At 45.5% G+C, this 17,477-nt stretch overlaps 1 protein-coding gene across 3 annotated transcripts; it reads right to left on the reverse strand.

Annotated features, from left to right (window-relative positions):
* Positions 1-501: 501 nt before the first annotated feature.
* LOC139565421 (non-receptor tyrosine-protein kinase TYK2-like) lies at positions 502-15,761 on the reverse strand. 3 transcript variants are annotated; one of them, XM_071385753.1, is made up of 24 exons: positions 15,610-15,761; positions 14,823-15,031; positions 11,221-11,344; positions 8,752-8,884; positions 8,446-8,609; positions 7,857-8,241; positions 7,540-7,725; positions 7,104-7,261; positions 6,036-6,147; positions 5,715-5,898; positions 5,435-5,553; positions 5,019-5,192; positions 4,797-4,884; positions 4,400-4,527; positions 4,041-4,176; positions 3,513-3,664; positions 3,239-3,389; positions 3,017-3,108; positions 2,667-2,859; positions 2,315-2,433; positions 1,888-2,060; positions 1,655-1,772; positions 1,391-1,501; positions 502-1,299 (listed from the first exon to the last, which is right to left on the reverse strand). In XM_071385753.1, exons 2-24 carry the CDS (start codon positions 15,007-15,009, stop codon positions 1,159-1,161), a joined length of 3,528 nt encoding a protein of 1,175 aa, XP_071241854.1. In that variant the 5' UTR covers positions 15,010-15,031; positions 15,610-15,761; the 3' UTR covers positions 502-1,158. The 3 variants fall into 3 exon arrangements, with proteins under 3 accessions (XP_071241854.1, XP_071241855.1, XP_071241856.1); XM_071385754.1 differs by lacking the exon at positions 15,610-15,761 and having other exon boundaries at positions 11,221-11,280; positions 14,823-14,940; XM_071385755.1 differs by lacking the exons at positions 11,221-11,344; positions 14,823-15,031; positions 15,610-15,761 and adding an exon at positions 9,103-10,005.
* Between the last annotated feature and the right edge of the window lie 1,716 nt (positions 15,762-17,477).

Consider the following 17,477-nt stretch of genomic DNA (forward strand, 5'->3'; position numbering starts at 1 on the left):
TAATTGGACGAGAGGATGCATTTTTTTTATACCACGTCACGTCATGAGCGGGGCGGGTAGTTGTAGCTTGCCTGTCATAAATCAAAACCAGTGATGCCCACTGCAAATTCAACAAACCCACATGATCCAGTACATTGAATTGAATTACCGGTATGAACATATGGAGAAAATCACTATATAATTTCTGATTCAATAGAAGTTGAGGTGTTTGCATTACATTCAGCTGTGTATGTCGCTGATTGACAGGAAAATTGATTTTATTTGGAAAAGCTCAACTAATAGGGAAATTATTTAGGCATAAAATCAAATTAGCTTTCGCCTCGAGGCACACTGGACCTTAGCATGTTTATCATACCACATCTGAGTAGACAGTTTGCTCAAGTTGGCAAACAGACTTCCCTTAGCTTTGCACTCAACCCTCTTTTTTAAATAAATACACAATTGGTCATTTACATTCGGTGAAAGTGTTACAAATGATGAACTAACAATTCACAACCTGCATTTTTTGGGCTTTGGTCAAATTTATTAAACACAGTCAAGGGATACAAATGCTTAATTTTCAACATTCGCCCACTCAAACATTTAATACATACAAACATAAGGAAAAACATGATATGATACAATACAATCAGTAAATGTTTTATATTTACACCAATACAGAAATAAAGAGAAACTGTTGGTAATATACATGCCTCAATTGAAGTGTTATATTAATCATGTGAACATTATGAGTGACAAATCATGTGCAATGACAACTCCTCTCCTGTTCTGGATACTAAATATTTCATATGAATGGGATCCTCCAACTCGGGCTAAAAGGTAGAACCTAATTTGATCAGTCACGGAACCTGGACCCGGTTCTCCTCCCGAGACAGCACTATAGCTGCCATTCAGGGAATTTCACACCTAAAAAAATAATATCTGTCACATCAAAATAAAACAGGTGCCATCACTAAGGGCTCATCTATATGAATGAATGGATGAGAATTACTAAAAACCTGAGTTCCTATTTATTAATACAAAGAGCAGTCTACTCCTTCAGAACAGACAGAGGGCACTGTGGTTCAGGGTGTGGTGTAGACTCTAGAGTAGACTTATGTAGCAAAGTGCTGAGTTATACAGGAGTAAGGCCAGCTGGCCTGTGAAAAAGTAAGGTTCTCATTGGCTAATTTGGGCCAGCCGCACATTGGGTTGCCGTTCGTATGTCTTGCGAATCGCTTCGATGGACTCAATGAGGGATTTGAAAGATGGCCTTCTCGCAGGGTCAAAGTCCCAACAATGCTGCATCAACATGCGGATCTGTTGAAAACAAAGACAGGTTTGTTTCCCTAGGTGCATCTGGCTTACAGAAATAATGATGACTGTGTGAGTGTTTAGCTGTATGCTTTACCTCACTAGGACAGTCTCGGGGGCAGGGCAACCTATTGTGTTTCTCCAGCAGCTTGATCAGCACCATCACCGTCATCTGACCCTGCACGTTACCCATCATCTGAACGAACTTCTATAAAAAAAAAACACATACAAAACGCACACGTCACAATTAATACACTCAGCAAACCACACACTGACTGCATCATAATTATGTAAAGGGTTGGTGGCCTTGATTAAATGGATCATGCGGATTTAGATGGAGACAGAGGGTGTCATTTCGTACCACTGGAGGGCTCTGACGATATTCACCGTGGGTCAGGACCTCATAGAGCGTCACGCCAAAGGACCAAATGTCTGAAGAGAAGGAAAACTTGCTCTCCTTCAGACACTCAATTGCATACCTGTAAATAAAGTAAAAGTTTACTGTAAGACACCTTTTAATGCACACATCTGGACTCTAAATTAGCAGCCCAGAGCCCAGCAGGGAAGTAATTACTCAATGGCTCCAGGACTCACCAGAACACAGGACTGTCTCCATCCTCACGCACGCGGTAGTAAACATCTCCCTCTGGGATGTATTTGGTAAGGCCAAAGTCCCCGATCTTCACCAGATGCTCATTCTCCACCAGTACGTTCCGGGCAGCCAAGTCCCGGTGGATGTATCGCTTCGAGTGCAGGTAATCCATCCCCTTAAAAAGGAAAAAAAGCAGAAGGAGCAGAAGGAGAGATGAGGGAGACCAAGGTGAAAGAGAGTAGCGGTTAGAGAAGAAAATAGAGTACTTTAATCTATTGTTGTATAAAACAATACTCCAATATTGGATAGCAAATCTTTAACTTGAACCCAAACAGTGTACCTGCTACAGAACTAAACAGAACCCTAGAAGGAATCTAGATTACATATATCTTTATATTACCAGCCCCCCGTGCAGTGCTCTTGTCTCACCTGGCAGATCTGCTGTGCAAAGAGGAGGCTGTGAGCCAAGCCCAGGCGGTGTTTGACTAGGTACTCTCTGAGGCTGCCCAGCGGTAGAAACTCCATAATCAGCTGCACCGTCTGCCCTCCTGTAGAGACAATGAAACAGGCATTTCCAGCAGTCACTCATACATACAAATGCTACCCTACACATGTAAATGTGAACAGATGCTGGAAACCCCCCACACATGAACATGTCATATGTAGGAAGGAGCCAAGCAAGAAATGTAATAAACAAGCATTGTATGAAAATGAGACTGCCAGTCATATACAGCAGGTGGATGGCAGACAGGTGAGCTTGGCTGGATCACATGCCACTCACCCAGCTCAGAGCAGCAGCCCTTGTACTTGACTATGTTGCCGTGGTAAAGAGACTTGAGGATCTCAATCTCCTTCATCCAGCCTTCACGGAGATGGCTGCCTCCCTCATGCTTCAGGGCCTTCACTGCTACATAGTCCCCTGTCCCGTCGTTGGCTGGGTCATACACATAGAGAATCACCTTCCCAAAGTGACCCTGGAGACAAAGAGAGATCACAAAGCATTCTCTCAGTTAGAGGGAGGCCAGGGAATAATGTTTTACATAACGCTAGTAGATCACAAAGTACAACAGAAGATGAAGAGCACAGAGGTGTTTATAAGAGTCACGTTGTCCTGCGGGGAAATTAACTCACCTCTCCTAAGTCCCGGATCTTTTTCAAGTAGCGTTTGAGGAAAACGTTGGGGTCAGCGTCCGGGAGAGACTCCAGGGGGGATATGTCAGGATCTGATCAGAAACCAGGAGAGCAACATTAAAGCAACACTAATCAATCACAAAAATGTGGTCAATCTAAATGCTAGAGGAGGAAACGGAGAGAAACAGACTGTGATCCAAAGAATAAAAGGAGAGGACATACTCTTGATCTGTAGTTCAGTGAGCTCTCGAAGCACAGTGCGGAAGGACGGCCTCTCCCGGGGTTCGTAGGTCAAACACATGCTAATGAAGCTGGCCAGTTCCTGCGACGAGGCCTCGGTGAGGCGACTCCGCGTCTCGTAGAAACGCTCTTTCTGTTGGCAGGAGAGAGGTCAGGGGTCAGCATGAATCACAGGCATGGTAAGAGGATGGCAGATAAATGAGTTATGATTAGAGGGAGGAGAATTGAAGGGCAGTGACGATAGGGCCGTAGGTACCTCAGTGAGCGTGCTGCCACTCATGGGCAAATCTCCATTGTTGCAGATCTCCAGCAGTGTGGCTCCAAAGCTCCACTGGTCGGCAGCACTGCCGAATGGGGCACCGCTTGGCACACACTCCGGGGCGATCCATGGGATTCGCTCGACACGCTCTGTAGGGCATAGAGACAGTCTAAGTCAGACCAGGCTATATAATACCACTACATTCAGTAGGTTCATGAATCACATGGTCTCACAAGACAAACTAAATAACCTCTAAAGCCTTCCTGCTAAGTGTCAATATGATGGCAAGTGCAAGACAACCAGGAAGTGGGCCTCACAGCAACCAGGAAGTGGTTTGCATAGGGCTTCTTGTGACTCAATCTGATCTAAAAGAATGAAGACCAAGCAAAATCACCAGAGACGGAAATTGAGTGTTGACAAAATAACTCACTGTGAAGAGATTCTATTTATCATGTAGTGAGTGTTGCCCAACACGGAAGTGGTCTGGTAGGAACTAACTGTTTTATTGGTCAAGTAGGAACTAACCTTCTCTGGACAGCACGCTGAGGGCGATGCCTGGATCGCTCAGCTTGACGAAGGGAAAGGAGCCCTCCTCCAGACCACGGCGAGCCACCAGAATGTTTTTGGCACAGACGTTACCGTGTACCAGTTGTTTAGTCTCCTGCAGTAACCAGGTGGTAGAGGTAACAACATAAAGAACATTCAGGACACTCAATAGTGGGAGATGAGGGTTGGCAATACATTAACTATGGACACAAGGGTTTACAGTTTGAAACAGAGGGACTATCACAGAAGACAGGAGATCAACATCCTAAAAGATCACTGTTTCATACAATGAGTGAGGAGTAATCTTAGTTTGTTGTGAGGGTATCAGGCTGACTTACGAGGTAGCTCAGGGCACTGGCCAGCTGTTTGGCTACAGTAAATTTCCACTGAGGAGTGACCAGCGCCCTTTCCCTTCGCAGGAACACATCCAGAGGCCCAAACTCCACAAACTCCTCCACCATGATGTCTGCAGACAGGTCAAAGACAAGGAGTATTATCAAGGATCACACCACTCACTGTTAGAGATGACCGACACTTCACTGTATTGAGTCTAATTTAAAGGCTATGGTTTGGCTGAGAGTCAGGCTTGTGGTTGTACTGTACACCAGTCCTGTTGCCTAGTAATTCAAACAACCAATACAATTAACCTTCTGAGAGGGAAGTGTCAGTGCTGAAGAAGGAAGTTGCACAGCTGAAAGAGGAAGTGTGAGGTTGAGTAGTGCCATGGTGACTTACTCTCAGATCCTTTGACAGACACTCCGTGTACAAAGACCAGGTGACTGTGAGATACTTGGCTCATCAGACTGGCTGTTTCAAAGAACGCCTACGAGAGGACAGGAAAGAGGAAGGATTATCATGACATTGTAAACAAAGGTTCACATTCAACAGAGTTGGTAAGGTTACTCATCACGCAATCAATTCCTGTAAGAGGATAATGATACATTAATGGTAACTCACTAACGCTATGTCCTTGTGGCTCTGGTCCAAGATCTTAAGAACCACTCGGATCTCTTTGCGATCAGTAAGATTGTTGTTCCACTTGTCCTCCTCATCCTCCTCCTCCACTCCGCCCCACACCAACAGACTGCCCGAGTAGATGTTGGTCCTGGTCCCACGGCCCAGATGCTGCTCCTAAGCACAGGGACAAACAGACGTACAGGCATTTTAGAAGTACTGGGTACAAACCGGACAAAGATAGAGAAGAGCATCAGTGTTCAGTAGGGAAAATGTATTGGAATTTAGTGAAACTGGGAGGTACCGCTGCAAAGTGTTTCGCTACGGTGTGCCCTAATGAATATAACCCAGGTGAAACACACACAAAGGAGGGCGCTGACAGAGAGATGTATAGAAGAGAAGAATGCCCTCTCTCTCACCCGGGTGATCTCCTTGTCTTTGATCTGATGGAACCTCAGCTGAGTCAGACAGAGGGCCACAGAGTCAGGCTGAACACACTGGTCCGCACCCTGCCTCCTCACCAAGAGGTTGGACAGTTCTGCAGCACACAAACACTCATTTAAATACAGTATAGGAAAACATGGACACACAACACTTCCTTACAGAATAACATCTCTGTACATATGTTGAGCTGTTGTATGTTAGGGTCAGAACAACACCAATGCACATCTATAAAAAACACATCACACACAAACTAACCTGCAGGTCGGGGTAGGCAGCATTTCTTCACAGTGAAATTGTCCGTGCCAGACTTGAGCACAAAGGTCTTGAGGCTGTCGGTGAGCTCCTTGACACTGGAGAACTCCCGGTCCAAGCCTTCCAGAGCAAACACTGAACCACTATGCAGGATCCTGAACTGCTTGTGGATTGCAGCTTGTCCATCCTACAGGAAGCCAGCAAAGAGACACACATGCATCCAAATATAGAACTTCTACTGACATTGTATTGCTTTTTATATTTTTGGACTCTACATTTCCCATGTTCCTCGTCCTTCAGGGCTTGGTGTGGAGGCACTTTTACCTGACTCTTGTTTAGAACAGCTAATATGATGCGGTGGTAGTCGAGGACGCTCCAGCGCACAAGAAAGGCTCCCTCTGCTTCCTTCCTCAGTCTCTGCAGCACAAAGTCATCACTGAAAAAGACAGTCAGAATTGTAGTGGGAGCCATGGCTGGCTGGCTGGCTGGCTGGCTGGCTGGCTGGCTGGCTGGCTGGCTGGCTGGCTGGCTGGCTGGCTGGCTGGCTGGCTGGCTGGCTGGCTGGCTGGCTGGCTGGCTGGCTGGCTGGCTGGCTGGCTGGCTGGCTGGCTGGCTGGCTGGCTGGCTGGCTGGCTGGCTGGCTGGCTGGCTGGCTGGCTGGCTGGCTGGCTGGCTGGCTGGCTGGCTGGCTGGCTGGCTGGCTGGCTGGCTGGCTGGCTGGCTGGCTGGCTGGCTGGCTGGCTGGCTGGCTGGCTGGCTGGCTGGCTGGCTGGCTGGCTGGCTGGCTGGCTGGCTGGCTGGCTGGCTGGCTGGCTGGCTGGCTGGCTGGCTGGCTGGCTGGCTGGCTGGCTGGCTGGCTGGCTGGCTGGCTGGCTGGCTGGCTGGCTGGCTGGCTGGCTGGCTGGCTGGCTGGCTGGCTGGCTGGCTGGCTGGCTGGCTGGCTGGCTGGCTGGCTGGCTGGCTGGCTGGCTGGCTGGCTGGCTGGCTGGCTGGCTGGCTGGCTGGCTGGCTGGCTGGCTGGCTGGCTGGCTGGCTGGCTGGCTGGCTGGCTGGCTGGCTGGCTGGCTGGCTGGCTGGCTGGCTGGCTGGCTGGCTGGCTGGCTGGCTGGCTGGCTGGCTGGCTGGCTGGCTGGCTGGCTGGCTGGCTGGCTGGCTGGCTGGCTGGCTGGCTGGCTGGCTGGCTGGCTGGCTGGCTGGCTGGCTGTCTGTCTGTCTGTCTGTCTGTCTGTCTGTCTGTCTGTCTGTCTGTCTGTCTGTCTGTCTGTCTGTCTGTCTGTCTGTCTGTCTGTCTGTCTGTCTGTCTGTCTGTCTGTCTGTCTGTCTGTCTGTCTGTCTGTCTGTCTGTCTGTCTGTCTGTCTGTCTGTCTGTCTGTCTGTGTGTGTGTTACTCACTTCATTGGTCCATGGAGGCCATTGGTGGCACTGAGCACTACTCTGGGCGGAGCCACCTCGTGACACAGGTAGTGGTGTGCGTCTGCAGTAAGCCGGAAGTACCCGTCCAGGAGGGAGACGAAAGACAGAGCCTCAAGGCTGGAATTCATTTGAACCTCCTACACACATATAAACACATCATCCTCAGAAAACACCACCTACACACATTTCGCAGTCAGATACTCTGCTTCCATACAGACATACATCATATAGTAAGATGCAACTTCACACACACACACACAAACCTAACTTGAGATCTGCACACTTGACTTAGGTTTTCGCATAAATCATGCACTGTTGTCAATGGGGGATTTGCACAAAACATGGAGCTACGTGTGTGTATGTCAAGATAAGTTTGGGGCCCAACAGAAAGCAGTTGAGAGGCAGGTGCTCGAACCATAGAGAAGTTGTCCTGTTTAATGATGCTGACGTTGGCTCCAGTGATGGTGATGTGGGAGATTCCAGGGAAGTCGCAGAAAGACGTCCATGTGTCAGAGGATTTAGGTTCTTGCTGGAGAGGCGATTGCTTCACACTTTTCCGATTCCCTAAGTAATCGTTCCCAAAGTAACTGTTGGCCTGGGCCTAGAATGGATAGACACAATTTACAGAGCATCCCACAGAAGGCATACTACGAGAAACACACAAAGGCAACTCACAGTTTTAACTAGCAGTCAAAGAGCTTGATAGACATCCAATGAGACAGACAGACATACCTTCTGCACTGTGATCTTCCTCCACTGAATCCCCTTGGTACCAGACACCATGACCTCATGCATGGCCTGAGGACCAAAGTTCTCAGGGTCAGAGGCCCCGTGAGCGTGGCTGGTGTTGAGGTAGGAGCCGCTCCCGTCGCCCCCGTCCTTCCTCAGCTCCAGGTGGGCCGTGAGGAAGGTCTCGGTGCCGAAGCGGGGGGCTAGGTGCTCCAGAGTAGACAGGTATTTATACATGACCTCCTGGGAGCCCAGGCGTCCTACGTCCACAGTGTGCTCCTGGAAGGTCCTCACAAAGTCAGCAAACACACGCCGGATACGGATCTTCGTCAGGAAGTTGTCCCTCGCTATGTGTCTGGAGAAGGATCTCGGAATGCAGCGCAGGAAGCTACAGTATGGCAAGGGGAATAAGGAAGTAAATCAAAACATTACGGCTGTGTTTGTAAAGGCACTAGTTTCCCTATATAATGCACTAGTTTTGATAGTGAATAAGGTACCATTTTCAACACAGCCTCAGACTATAGTAATGTCTGAAACCTTGTCAAAGCCCTTCCTAAAGCAATGCACCCATCCCCTCTGACTCATGGCTTACCTGACAGACTTGGCCACTTCCTGTAGCGTGCAGCCTGAGCACAGGGCCTGGTGAGAGAGGTGCAGCACAGCCATCCCCAGACTCTCATTCTTAAAGCTACTCAACTCTTCTTTTCCTTGAGCATCCTCCATCGGCGTGACATCATTCACAAAATCAAACTTTGCCTAAGAGAAACAAAAGGGAAATGACTTATTTCACAATATTAAAATGTCCATGTGACAGGAATATTATGTTAATGCACACTTCCACAGGAATATATGAATACAAACACATTTTGGATAAAACACGCCTCATTCTGAAACTCACCTGGCAGAAGAGGTATTCCAGGGAGGTCATTTCTAGTAGAGGTGAGCCCCCGTGCTCTGTCCCTGACCGTGGGGCATATCGCGCCACTGACGGCTCCTTCTCACTCAACCCATGCCAGTTCCGAAAGTAAAACCTGGGAACAGAAAGAGAAAATTCCCTATATAAATATGCCTGTACGTAAAAGCATACAGTGCATCGTCGACCCATACAGACCAATTCTAACTCTCACACACACACACACATACACACTATAAAAACAGTTGGCTGGTATGCCCTCGCCCTTCTGAGCGGTCGGCTGTGAATGCCCTCACCCGCTAGCACAATTATACTGACTGGGATTTGGGTTCTGACCTTCCACAGGATGTTCATACAGAACAATGCTAATGCTTCTCTGGGTTCTGATCCTCCACAGGATGTCCGCTCAGAACAATGCTGATGCTTCTCTGGGTTCTGATCCTCCACAGGATGTCCGCTCAGAACAATGCTGATGCTTCTCAGGGTTCTGATACTCCACAGGATGTCCGCTCTGAACAATGCTGATGCTTCTCTGGGTTCTGATCCTCCACAGGATGTCCGCTCTGAACAATGCTGATGCTTCTCTGGGTTCTGATACTCCACAGGATGTCCGCTCTGAACAATGCTGATGCTTCTCAGGGTTCTGATACTCCACAGGATGTCTGCTCTGAACAATGCTGATGCTTCTCTGGGTTCTGATACTCCACAGGATGTCCGCTCTGAACAATGCTGATGCTTCTCAGGGTTCTGATACTCCACAGGATGTCCGCTCAGAACAATGCTGATGCTTCTCAGGGTTCTGATACTCCACAGGATGTCCGCTCAGAACAATGCTGATGCTTCTCTGGGTTCTGATACTCCACAGGATGTCCGCTCTGAACAATGCTGATGCTTCTCTGGGTTCTGATCCTCCACAGGATGTCCGCTCTGAACAATGCTGATGCTTCTCAGGGTTCTGATACTCCACAGGATGTCCGCTCAGAACAATGCTGATGCTTCTCAGGGTTCTGATACTCCACAGGATGTCTGCTCAGAACAATGCTGATGCTTCTCAGGGTTCTGATACTCCACAGGATGTCCGCTCAGAACAATGCTGATGCTTCTCAGGGTTCTGATACTCCACAGGATGTCCGCTCAGAACAATGCTGATGCTTCTCTGGGTTCTGATCCTCCACAAGATGTCCGGTCAGAACAATTGTTTTATTTTATTTCTCCTTTATTTAACCAGGTAGGCCAGTTGAGAACAAGTTCTCATTTACAACTGCGACCTGGCCAAGATAAAGCAAAGCAGTGCGACAAAAACAACAACACAGTTACACATAAACAAACGTACAGTCAATAACACAAAATAAAATAAAAATAGAAAAATCTATGTACAGTGTGTGCAGATGTAGAAGAGTAGGGAGGTAAGGCCCTAGAGGCGAAAATAATAAAAATTTAGCATTAATACTGGAGTGATAGATGTGCAGATGATGATGTGCAAGTGAGATACTGGGGTGCAAAAGAGCAAGAGGGTAAGTAATAATATGTGGATGAGGTAGTCGGGTGTGCTATTTACAGATGGGCTGTGTACAGGTGCAGTGATCGGTAAGCTGCTCTGACAGCTGATGCTTAAAATTAGAGAGGGAGACATAAGACTCCAGCTTGCATTTTGTTCCAATCATTGGCAGCAGAGAACTGGAAGGAAAGGCGGCCAAAGGAGGAATTGGCTTTGGGGGTGACCAGTGAAATATACCTGCTGGAGCGCGTGCTACGGGTGGGTGTTGCTATGGTGACCAGTGAGCTGAGATAAGGCGGGGCTTTACCTAGCAAAGATTTATAGATGACCTGGAGCCAGTGGGTTTGGCGACGGATATGTAGTGAGGGCCAGCCAACGAGAGCATACAGATCGCAGTGGTGGGTAGTATATGGGGCTTTGGTGATAAAACGGATGGCACTGTGATAGACTACATCCATCACAGAATGATGATGCTTCTCTAGGTTCTGACCCTCCACAGGATGTCCGGTCAGAACAATGACGATGCTTCTCTTTTCAGGGTTTTAATTTCCTTTTCCTCTTCACACACTTCTGGTCATATAACATGAATCTAGACTGGGAGTAAATCTGGGTGGAATAGTACTTGTGTTACTCCGAATGAATTATTTATTCCGAATGGTTATTTTGATGCACGCACCACATTCAGGTATTCTTGTTGCTGTCCACAATAAAAATCGACGTCAGAAATGTGCGTCTTCTTTCTTCGGACAAAGATAACACTCTGACTTGAGTGGGTGCAGTGTCCAGTTGCGCCTTTCCAAGAGCTCTGATTGGTTGGGAACGGCAGGGCTAACTAAGGTAGGCTGAACAGCCAAACTAACAGGACTCAAGGGAAAATGAAGGGAGTGTGAGGGAAATGTAGGTTGAAAGGAGGGGACGGGATGGCCTTTTTTAAACACACACACGCACACACTAACCTCATGCGATAATGGAGTGTCAGGCTTGTCTGCTCTTCTGGGTTGAAAAAATGGTTGGGACTGTACCAGCAGTGGGATTCAGGGTCATACATGGAAAACAGAACATGGCACAGTGGAGTGATACCTAGGGGGACAGATATATAGGTTACGCACACCTTGGATTCACCCTTTTAAAGACATACAGTGCATTCAGAAAGTACACTTTTCACTTTTTCCACATTTTGTTATGGTACAGCCTTATTCTAAAGTGGATTAAATAAAAAAAATGTCCTCATCAATCTACACACAAAACTCCATAATGACAAAGTGAAAATAGGTTTTTAGACATTTTTGCAAATGTAAAAACAAAAAACTCTAATACCTTATTTACATAAGAATTCAGACCCTTTGCTATGAGACTCGAAATTGAGCCCAGGTGCATCCTGTTTCCATTGATCATCCTTGAGATGTTTCTTCAACTTGATTGGAGTCCACCTGTGGTAAATTCAATTGATTGGACATGATTTGGAAAGGCCCACACCTGTCTATATAAGGTCGCCCAGTTGACAGTGCATGCCAGAGCAAAAACCAAGCCATGAGGTCGAAGGAATTGTACATAGAGCTCCGAGACAGGCTTGTGTCGAGGCACAGGTCTGGGGAAGGGTACCAAAACCTTTCTGCAGCTTTGAAGGTCCCCAAGAACACAGTGGCCTCCATCATTCTTAAATGGAAGAAGTTTGGAAACAGGACTCTAGGACTCTTCCTAGAGCTGGCCGCCCAGCCAAACTGAGCAATCGGGGGAGTAGGGCCTTGGTCAGGGAGGTGACCAAGAACCCGATGGTCACTCTGACAGAGCTCTAGAGTTCCTCTGTGGAGATGGGAGAAACTTCCAGAAGGACAACCATCTCTGCAGCAATCCACTAAATCAGACCTTTGTGGTAGAGTGGCCAGATGGAAGCCACTCCTCAGTAGAAGGCACATTAAATCCTGCTTGGAGTTTGCCAAAAGGCACCTAAAGCCTCTCAGACCATGAGAAACTAGATCCTCTGATCTGATGAAACCAAGATTGAACTCTTGGGCCTGAATACCAAGCATCACGTTTGGAGTAGAGGTCGACCGATTATGATTTTTCAACGCCGATACCGATACCGATTATTGGAGGACCAAAAAAAGCCGATACCGATTAATCGGACGATTTTTAAATATGTATTTGTAATAATGACAATTACAACAATACTGAATGAACACTTATTTTAACTTAATATAATACATCAATTAAATCAATTTAGCCTCAAATAAATAATGAAACATGTTCAATTTGGTTTAAATAATGCAAAAACAAAGTGTTGGAGAAGAAAGTAAAAGTACAATATGTGCCATGTAAGAAAGCTAATGTTTAAGTTCCTTGCTCAGAACATGAGAACATATGAAAGCTGGTGGTTCCTTTAAACATGAGTCTTCAATATTCCCAGGTAAGAAGTTTTAGGGGTTAGTTATTATAGGAATTATAGGACTATTTCTCTCTATACCATTTGTATTTCATTAACCTTTGACTATTGGATGTTCTTATAGGCACTTTAGTATTGCCAGTGTAACAGTATAGCTTCCATCCCTCTCCTCGCTCCTACCTGGGCTCGAACCAGGAACACAACGACAACAGCCACCCTCGAAGCAGCGTTACCCAAGCAGAGCAAGGGGAATAACTACTCCAAGTCTCATTTGAAACGCTATTAGCGCGCACCCCGCTAACTAGCTAGCCATTTCACATCGGTTACACCAGCCTAATCTCGGGAGTTGATAGGCTTGAAGCACAGCGAAGAGCTTCTGGCAAAACGCAGGAAAGTGCTGTTTGAATGAATGCTTACGAGCCTGCTGCTGCCTACCATCGCTCAGTCAGACTGCTCTATCAAATCATAGACTTAGTTATAACATAATAACACACAGAAATATGAGCCTTAGGTCATTAATATGGTCGAATCCGGAAACTATCATCTCGAAAACAAGACGTTTATTCTTTCAGTGAAATACGGAACCGTTCCGTATGTTATCTAACGGGTGGCATCCATAAGTCTAAATATTCCTGTTACATTGCACAACCTTCAATGTTATGTCATAATTACGTAAAATTCTGTCAAATTAGGCGGCCCAAACTGTTGCATATACACTGACTCTGCGTGCAATGAACGCAAGAGAAGTGACACAATTTCACCTGGTTAATATTGCCTGCTAACCTGGATTTCTTTTAGCTAAATATGTAGGTTTAAAAATATATACTTCTGTGTATTGATTTTAAGAAAGGCCTTGATGTTTATGGTTAGGTACATATTGGAGCAACGATACGCACCGCATCGATTATATGCAACGCAGGACACGCTAGATAAACTAGTAATATCATCAACCATGTGTAGTTAACTAGAGATTATAATTGATTGATTGAATGTTTTTTATAAGATAAGTTTAATGCTAGCTAGCAACTTACCATGGCTTCTACTGCATTCGCGTAACAGGCAGGCTCCTCGTGGAGTGCAATGTAATCAGGTGGTTAGAGCGTTGGACTAGTTAACTGTAAGGTTGCAAGATTGAGGTAAAAAGGTAAAAATCTGTCGTTCTGCCCCTGAACGAGGCAGTTAACCCACCGTTCCTAGGCCGTCATTGAAAATAAGAATGTGTTCTTAACTGACTTGCCTAGTTAAATAAAGATTAAATAAAGGTGTAAAAAAAAAAAATCCGATTGTTATGAAAACTTGAAATCGGCCCTAATTAATCGGCCATTCCGATTAATCGGTCGACCTCTAGTTTGGAGGAAACCTGGCACCCTACGGTGAAGCATGGTGGTGGCAGCAATATGCTGTAGGGATGTTCTTCAGCAGTAGGGACTGGGAGACTAGTCAGAATCGAGGGAAAGATGAACAGAGCAAAGTACATTGTTGATGAAAACCTGCTCCAGAGCGCTCAGGACCTCAGACTGGGGTGAAAGTTCACCTTCCAACAGGACAATGACTCTAAGCACACAGCCAAGACAATGCAGGAGTAGCTTTGAACATCTCTGGAGAGACTTGAAAATAGCTGTTCAGCGACACTCCCCATCCAACCTGACAGAGCTTGAAGGATCTGCAGAGAAGAATGGGAGAAACTCCCCTGATACTGGTGTGCCAAGCTTGTAGCGTCATACCCAAGAAGACCCGAGGCTGTAATTGCTGCCAAAGGTGCTTCAACAAAGTACTGAGTAAAGGGTCTGAATACTTATGTAAATGTGATATTTCAGTTTTTTTTTTATACATTTGCAAGCATTTCTAAAAACCTGTTTCTGCTTAATCATTATGGGGTAATGTGTGTAGATTTATGAGGAAAATAAACTATTGAATCCATTTTAGAATAAGGCTGTAACGTAACAAAATGTGGAAAAAGTGATGGGGTCTGAATACTTTCCCGAATGCCCTGTAAAACCCAGATTCCTGGAGTCATCAACTCAAACACACCCTTACGTGCCAGGCTGCCAATGTCCTCTAACATGAGCAAACAGAACACCACACAGCTAACCGGAGAGCCCTAAATTCTTTCTCAATACTCACACCAAATATTGTTTCTGTTTCATGAAAAAAATAAATGGCACTTGTTCTTACCCACAGTCTGCGCTGCAGAGATGGAAAGCTTCTCAGCTGTCACTTTACCCTCTGTGTGGGTCAGATAGCGCTCCCCTCCCTTGGTCCAAAACAGATAGACATGGACGCCTGGTCCCTGAGGAGGCTCACACTGGCCTGTGGATGACCCTGTCCTGGTACTCTTGGAGTGGCCACTTCGAGACATCATGGACCAGGCTGGGTCACTACACCTGTCCCAGGGAGGAAGTAAGAGAAAAGTATTTCACTGTAATCAATTACATGGTAACAAATCCAGAGAACAAATAAGGACATGCGTTTTATACTTTATACATGGGTTTTGTTAATATCAACAACAAAATGTATACTCAAATACAATGTAAGCCTTATTGTAGCGAGTAAGCACATCTGGATCAAATAGATTTGTTACCATGTAATTGTTCAGCATTATTACCATGTTCTGAGAACTCGCGATATGATCCAATATTTTCTAGTAAGGCCTTCCGGGTATTGCACATGAACATCAGTAAAGACGTAAATTTAACTATTAACATGACACGAAAATCCGGATATAATTTATCCAATGTTTCCACATCATTTTCTAAATATATTCTCACCAATACATTGATCACTTCGTCATCGAACTGATTGCTCACGGATATGGTGGAATATAGCCTTCTGTGTACTGTAAACAATTGTAAACCAGAGGCATAATGCCTACTTCCTATAATACTGATATAGTATGCTTTATCCGCCAATGCCGGGTATTTGTAAATTGTATTGCACATTTGTCAAACTACAGGTTTCTTACCATTTAGTTGCGTCCCTAAAACGTGTAGTTAGAAAATCCAATACAGGTTGAACCGAAGTCCACTCTTCGTATGATTTCCTAATGCGTGTTTCCCCTACTCCTACGCATTCCCGTGAAGCGCATAGATAGAGAAGTCAGCTACCAGACGAAAACACCGAAAGACACTTTTGGCCACTCCCCTTGAACCAGCTGTACTACAGTAGTCTTGTGGCATAGCTCAAATCAAGTCGTATTTATCACATGCGTCGAATACAACAGTTGTAGACCTTATCGTGAAATGCTTACTTACAATCCCTTAACCAACATTACAGTTCAAGAAATACACTAACGTTCAAAAGTTTGGGGTCATTTATACATTTATTTGTTTTCCATGAAAACATACATGAAATGAGTTTCACAATGAATAGGAAATATAGTCAAGATGTTGACAAAGTTATAAATAATGATTTTTAATTGAAATAATAATTGTGTCTTTCAAACTTTGCTTTCATCAAAAAATCCTCAATTTGCAGCAATTACAGCCTTGCAGACGTTTGGCATTCTAGTTGTCAATTTGTTGAGGTAATCTGAAGAGATTTCACCCCATGCTTCCTGAAGCATCTCCCACAAATTGGATTGGCTTGATGGGCACTTCCTACAGTACCATATGGCCAAGCTGCACCCACAACAGCTCAGTAGGGTTGAGATCCGGTGACTGCTGGCCACTCCTTATAGACAGTTATTAGTTATTGCATAGTTTGGAGCTGTGCTTTGGGTCATTGTCCTGTTGTAGGGGGAAATTGGCTTCAAGTAAGCGCCATCCACAGGGTATGGCATGGCATTGCAAAATGGAGTGATAGCCTTCCTTCTTCAAGATTCCTTTTAACCTGTACAAATCTCCAACTTTACCACCACCAAAGCACCCCCAGACCATCACATTGCCTCCACCATGCTTGACAGATGGCGTCAAGCACTCCTCCAGCATCTTTTCATTTTTTCTGCGTCTCACAAATGTTCTTCTTTGTGATCCGAACACCTCAAACTTAGATTTTCTGTCCATAACACTTTTTTCCAATCTTCCTCTGTCCAGTGTCTGTTCTTTTGCCCATCTTAATCTTTTATTTTTATTGGCCAGTCTGAGATATGGCTTTTTCTTTGCAACTCTGCCTAGAGGGCCAGCATCCCGTAGTCGCGTCTTTACTGTTGACGTTGCGGGTACTATTTAATGAAGCTGCCAGTTGAGGATTTGTGAGGCGTCTGTTTCTCAAACTAGACTCTAATGTATTTGTCCTCTTGCTCAGTTGTGCACCAGGGCCTCCTACTCCTCTTTCTATTCTGGTTAGTGCCAGTTTGCGCTGTTCTTTGAAGGGAGTAGTACACAGCGTTGTACGAGATGTTCAGTTTCTTGGCAATTTCTCGCATGGAATAGCCTTCATTTCTCAGAACAAGAATAGACTGATGAGTTCCAGAGGAAAGTTCTTTGTTTCTGGACATTTTGAGCCTATAATCTAACCCATAAATGCTGATGCTCCAGATACTCAACTAGTCTAAAGGCCAGTTTTATTGCTTCGTTAATCAGAACAACAGTTTTCAGCTGTGCTAACATAATTGCAAAAGGGTTTTCTAATGATCCATTAGCCATTTAAAATGATAAACTTGGATTAGCTAACACAACGTGCCATTGGAACACAGGAGTGATGGTTGCTGATAATGGGCCTCTGTACGCCTAACTCAGCAAAAAAAGAAACGTCCCTTTTTCAGGACCCTGTCTTTCAAAGATAATTAGTAAAAATCCAAATAACTTCACAGATCTTCATTGTAAAGGGTTTAAACACTGTTTCCCATGCTTGTTCAATGAATGATAAACAATTAATGAACATGCACCTGTG

Source organism: Salvelinus alpinus, chromosome 36 (assembly GCF_045679555.1).
Source record: "Salvelinus alpinus chromosome 36, SLU_Salpinus.1, whole genome shotgun sequence".
Classification (NCBI taxonomy): Eukaryota; Metazoa; Chordata; class Actinopteri; order Salmoniformes; family Salmonidae; genus Salvelinus; species Salvelinus alpinus.

Coding starts and splice junctions, on each gene's coding strand:
- LOC139565421 (XM_071385753.1), bottom strand. CDS start 15,009: ATGATGTCTCGAAGTGGCCACTCCAAGAGTACCAGGACAGGGTCATCC. Junction 2,434..2,666: donor GGGCTGCTGCTCTGAGCTGG/GTGAGTGGCATG, acceptor TTGTCTCTACAG/GAGGGCAGACGGTGCAGCTG. Junction 1,300..1,390: donor CCCGAGACTGTCCTAGTGAG/GTAAAGCATACA, acceptor TGTTTTCAACAG/ATCCGCATGTTGATGCAGCA.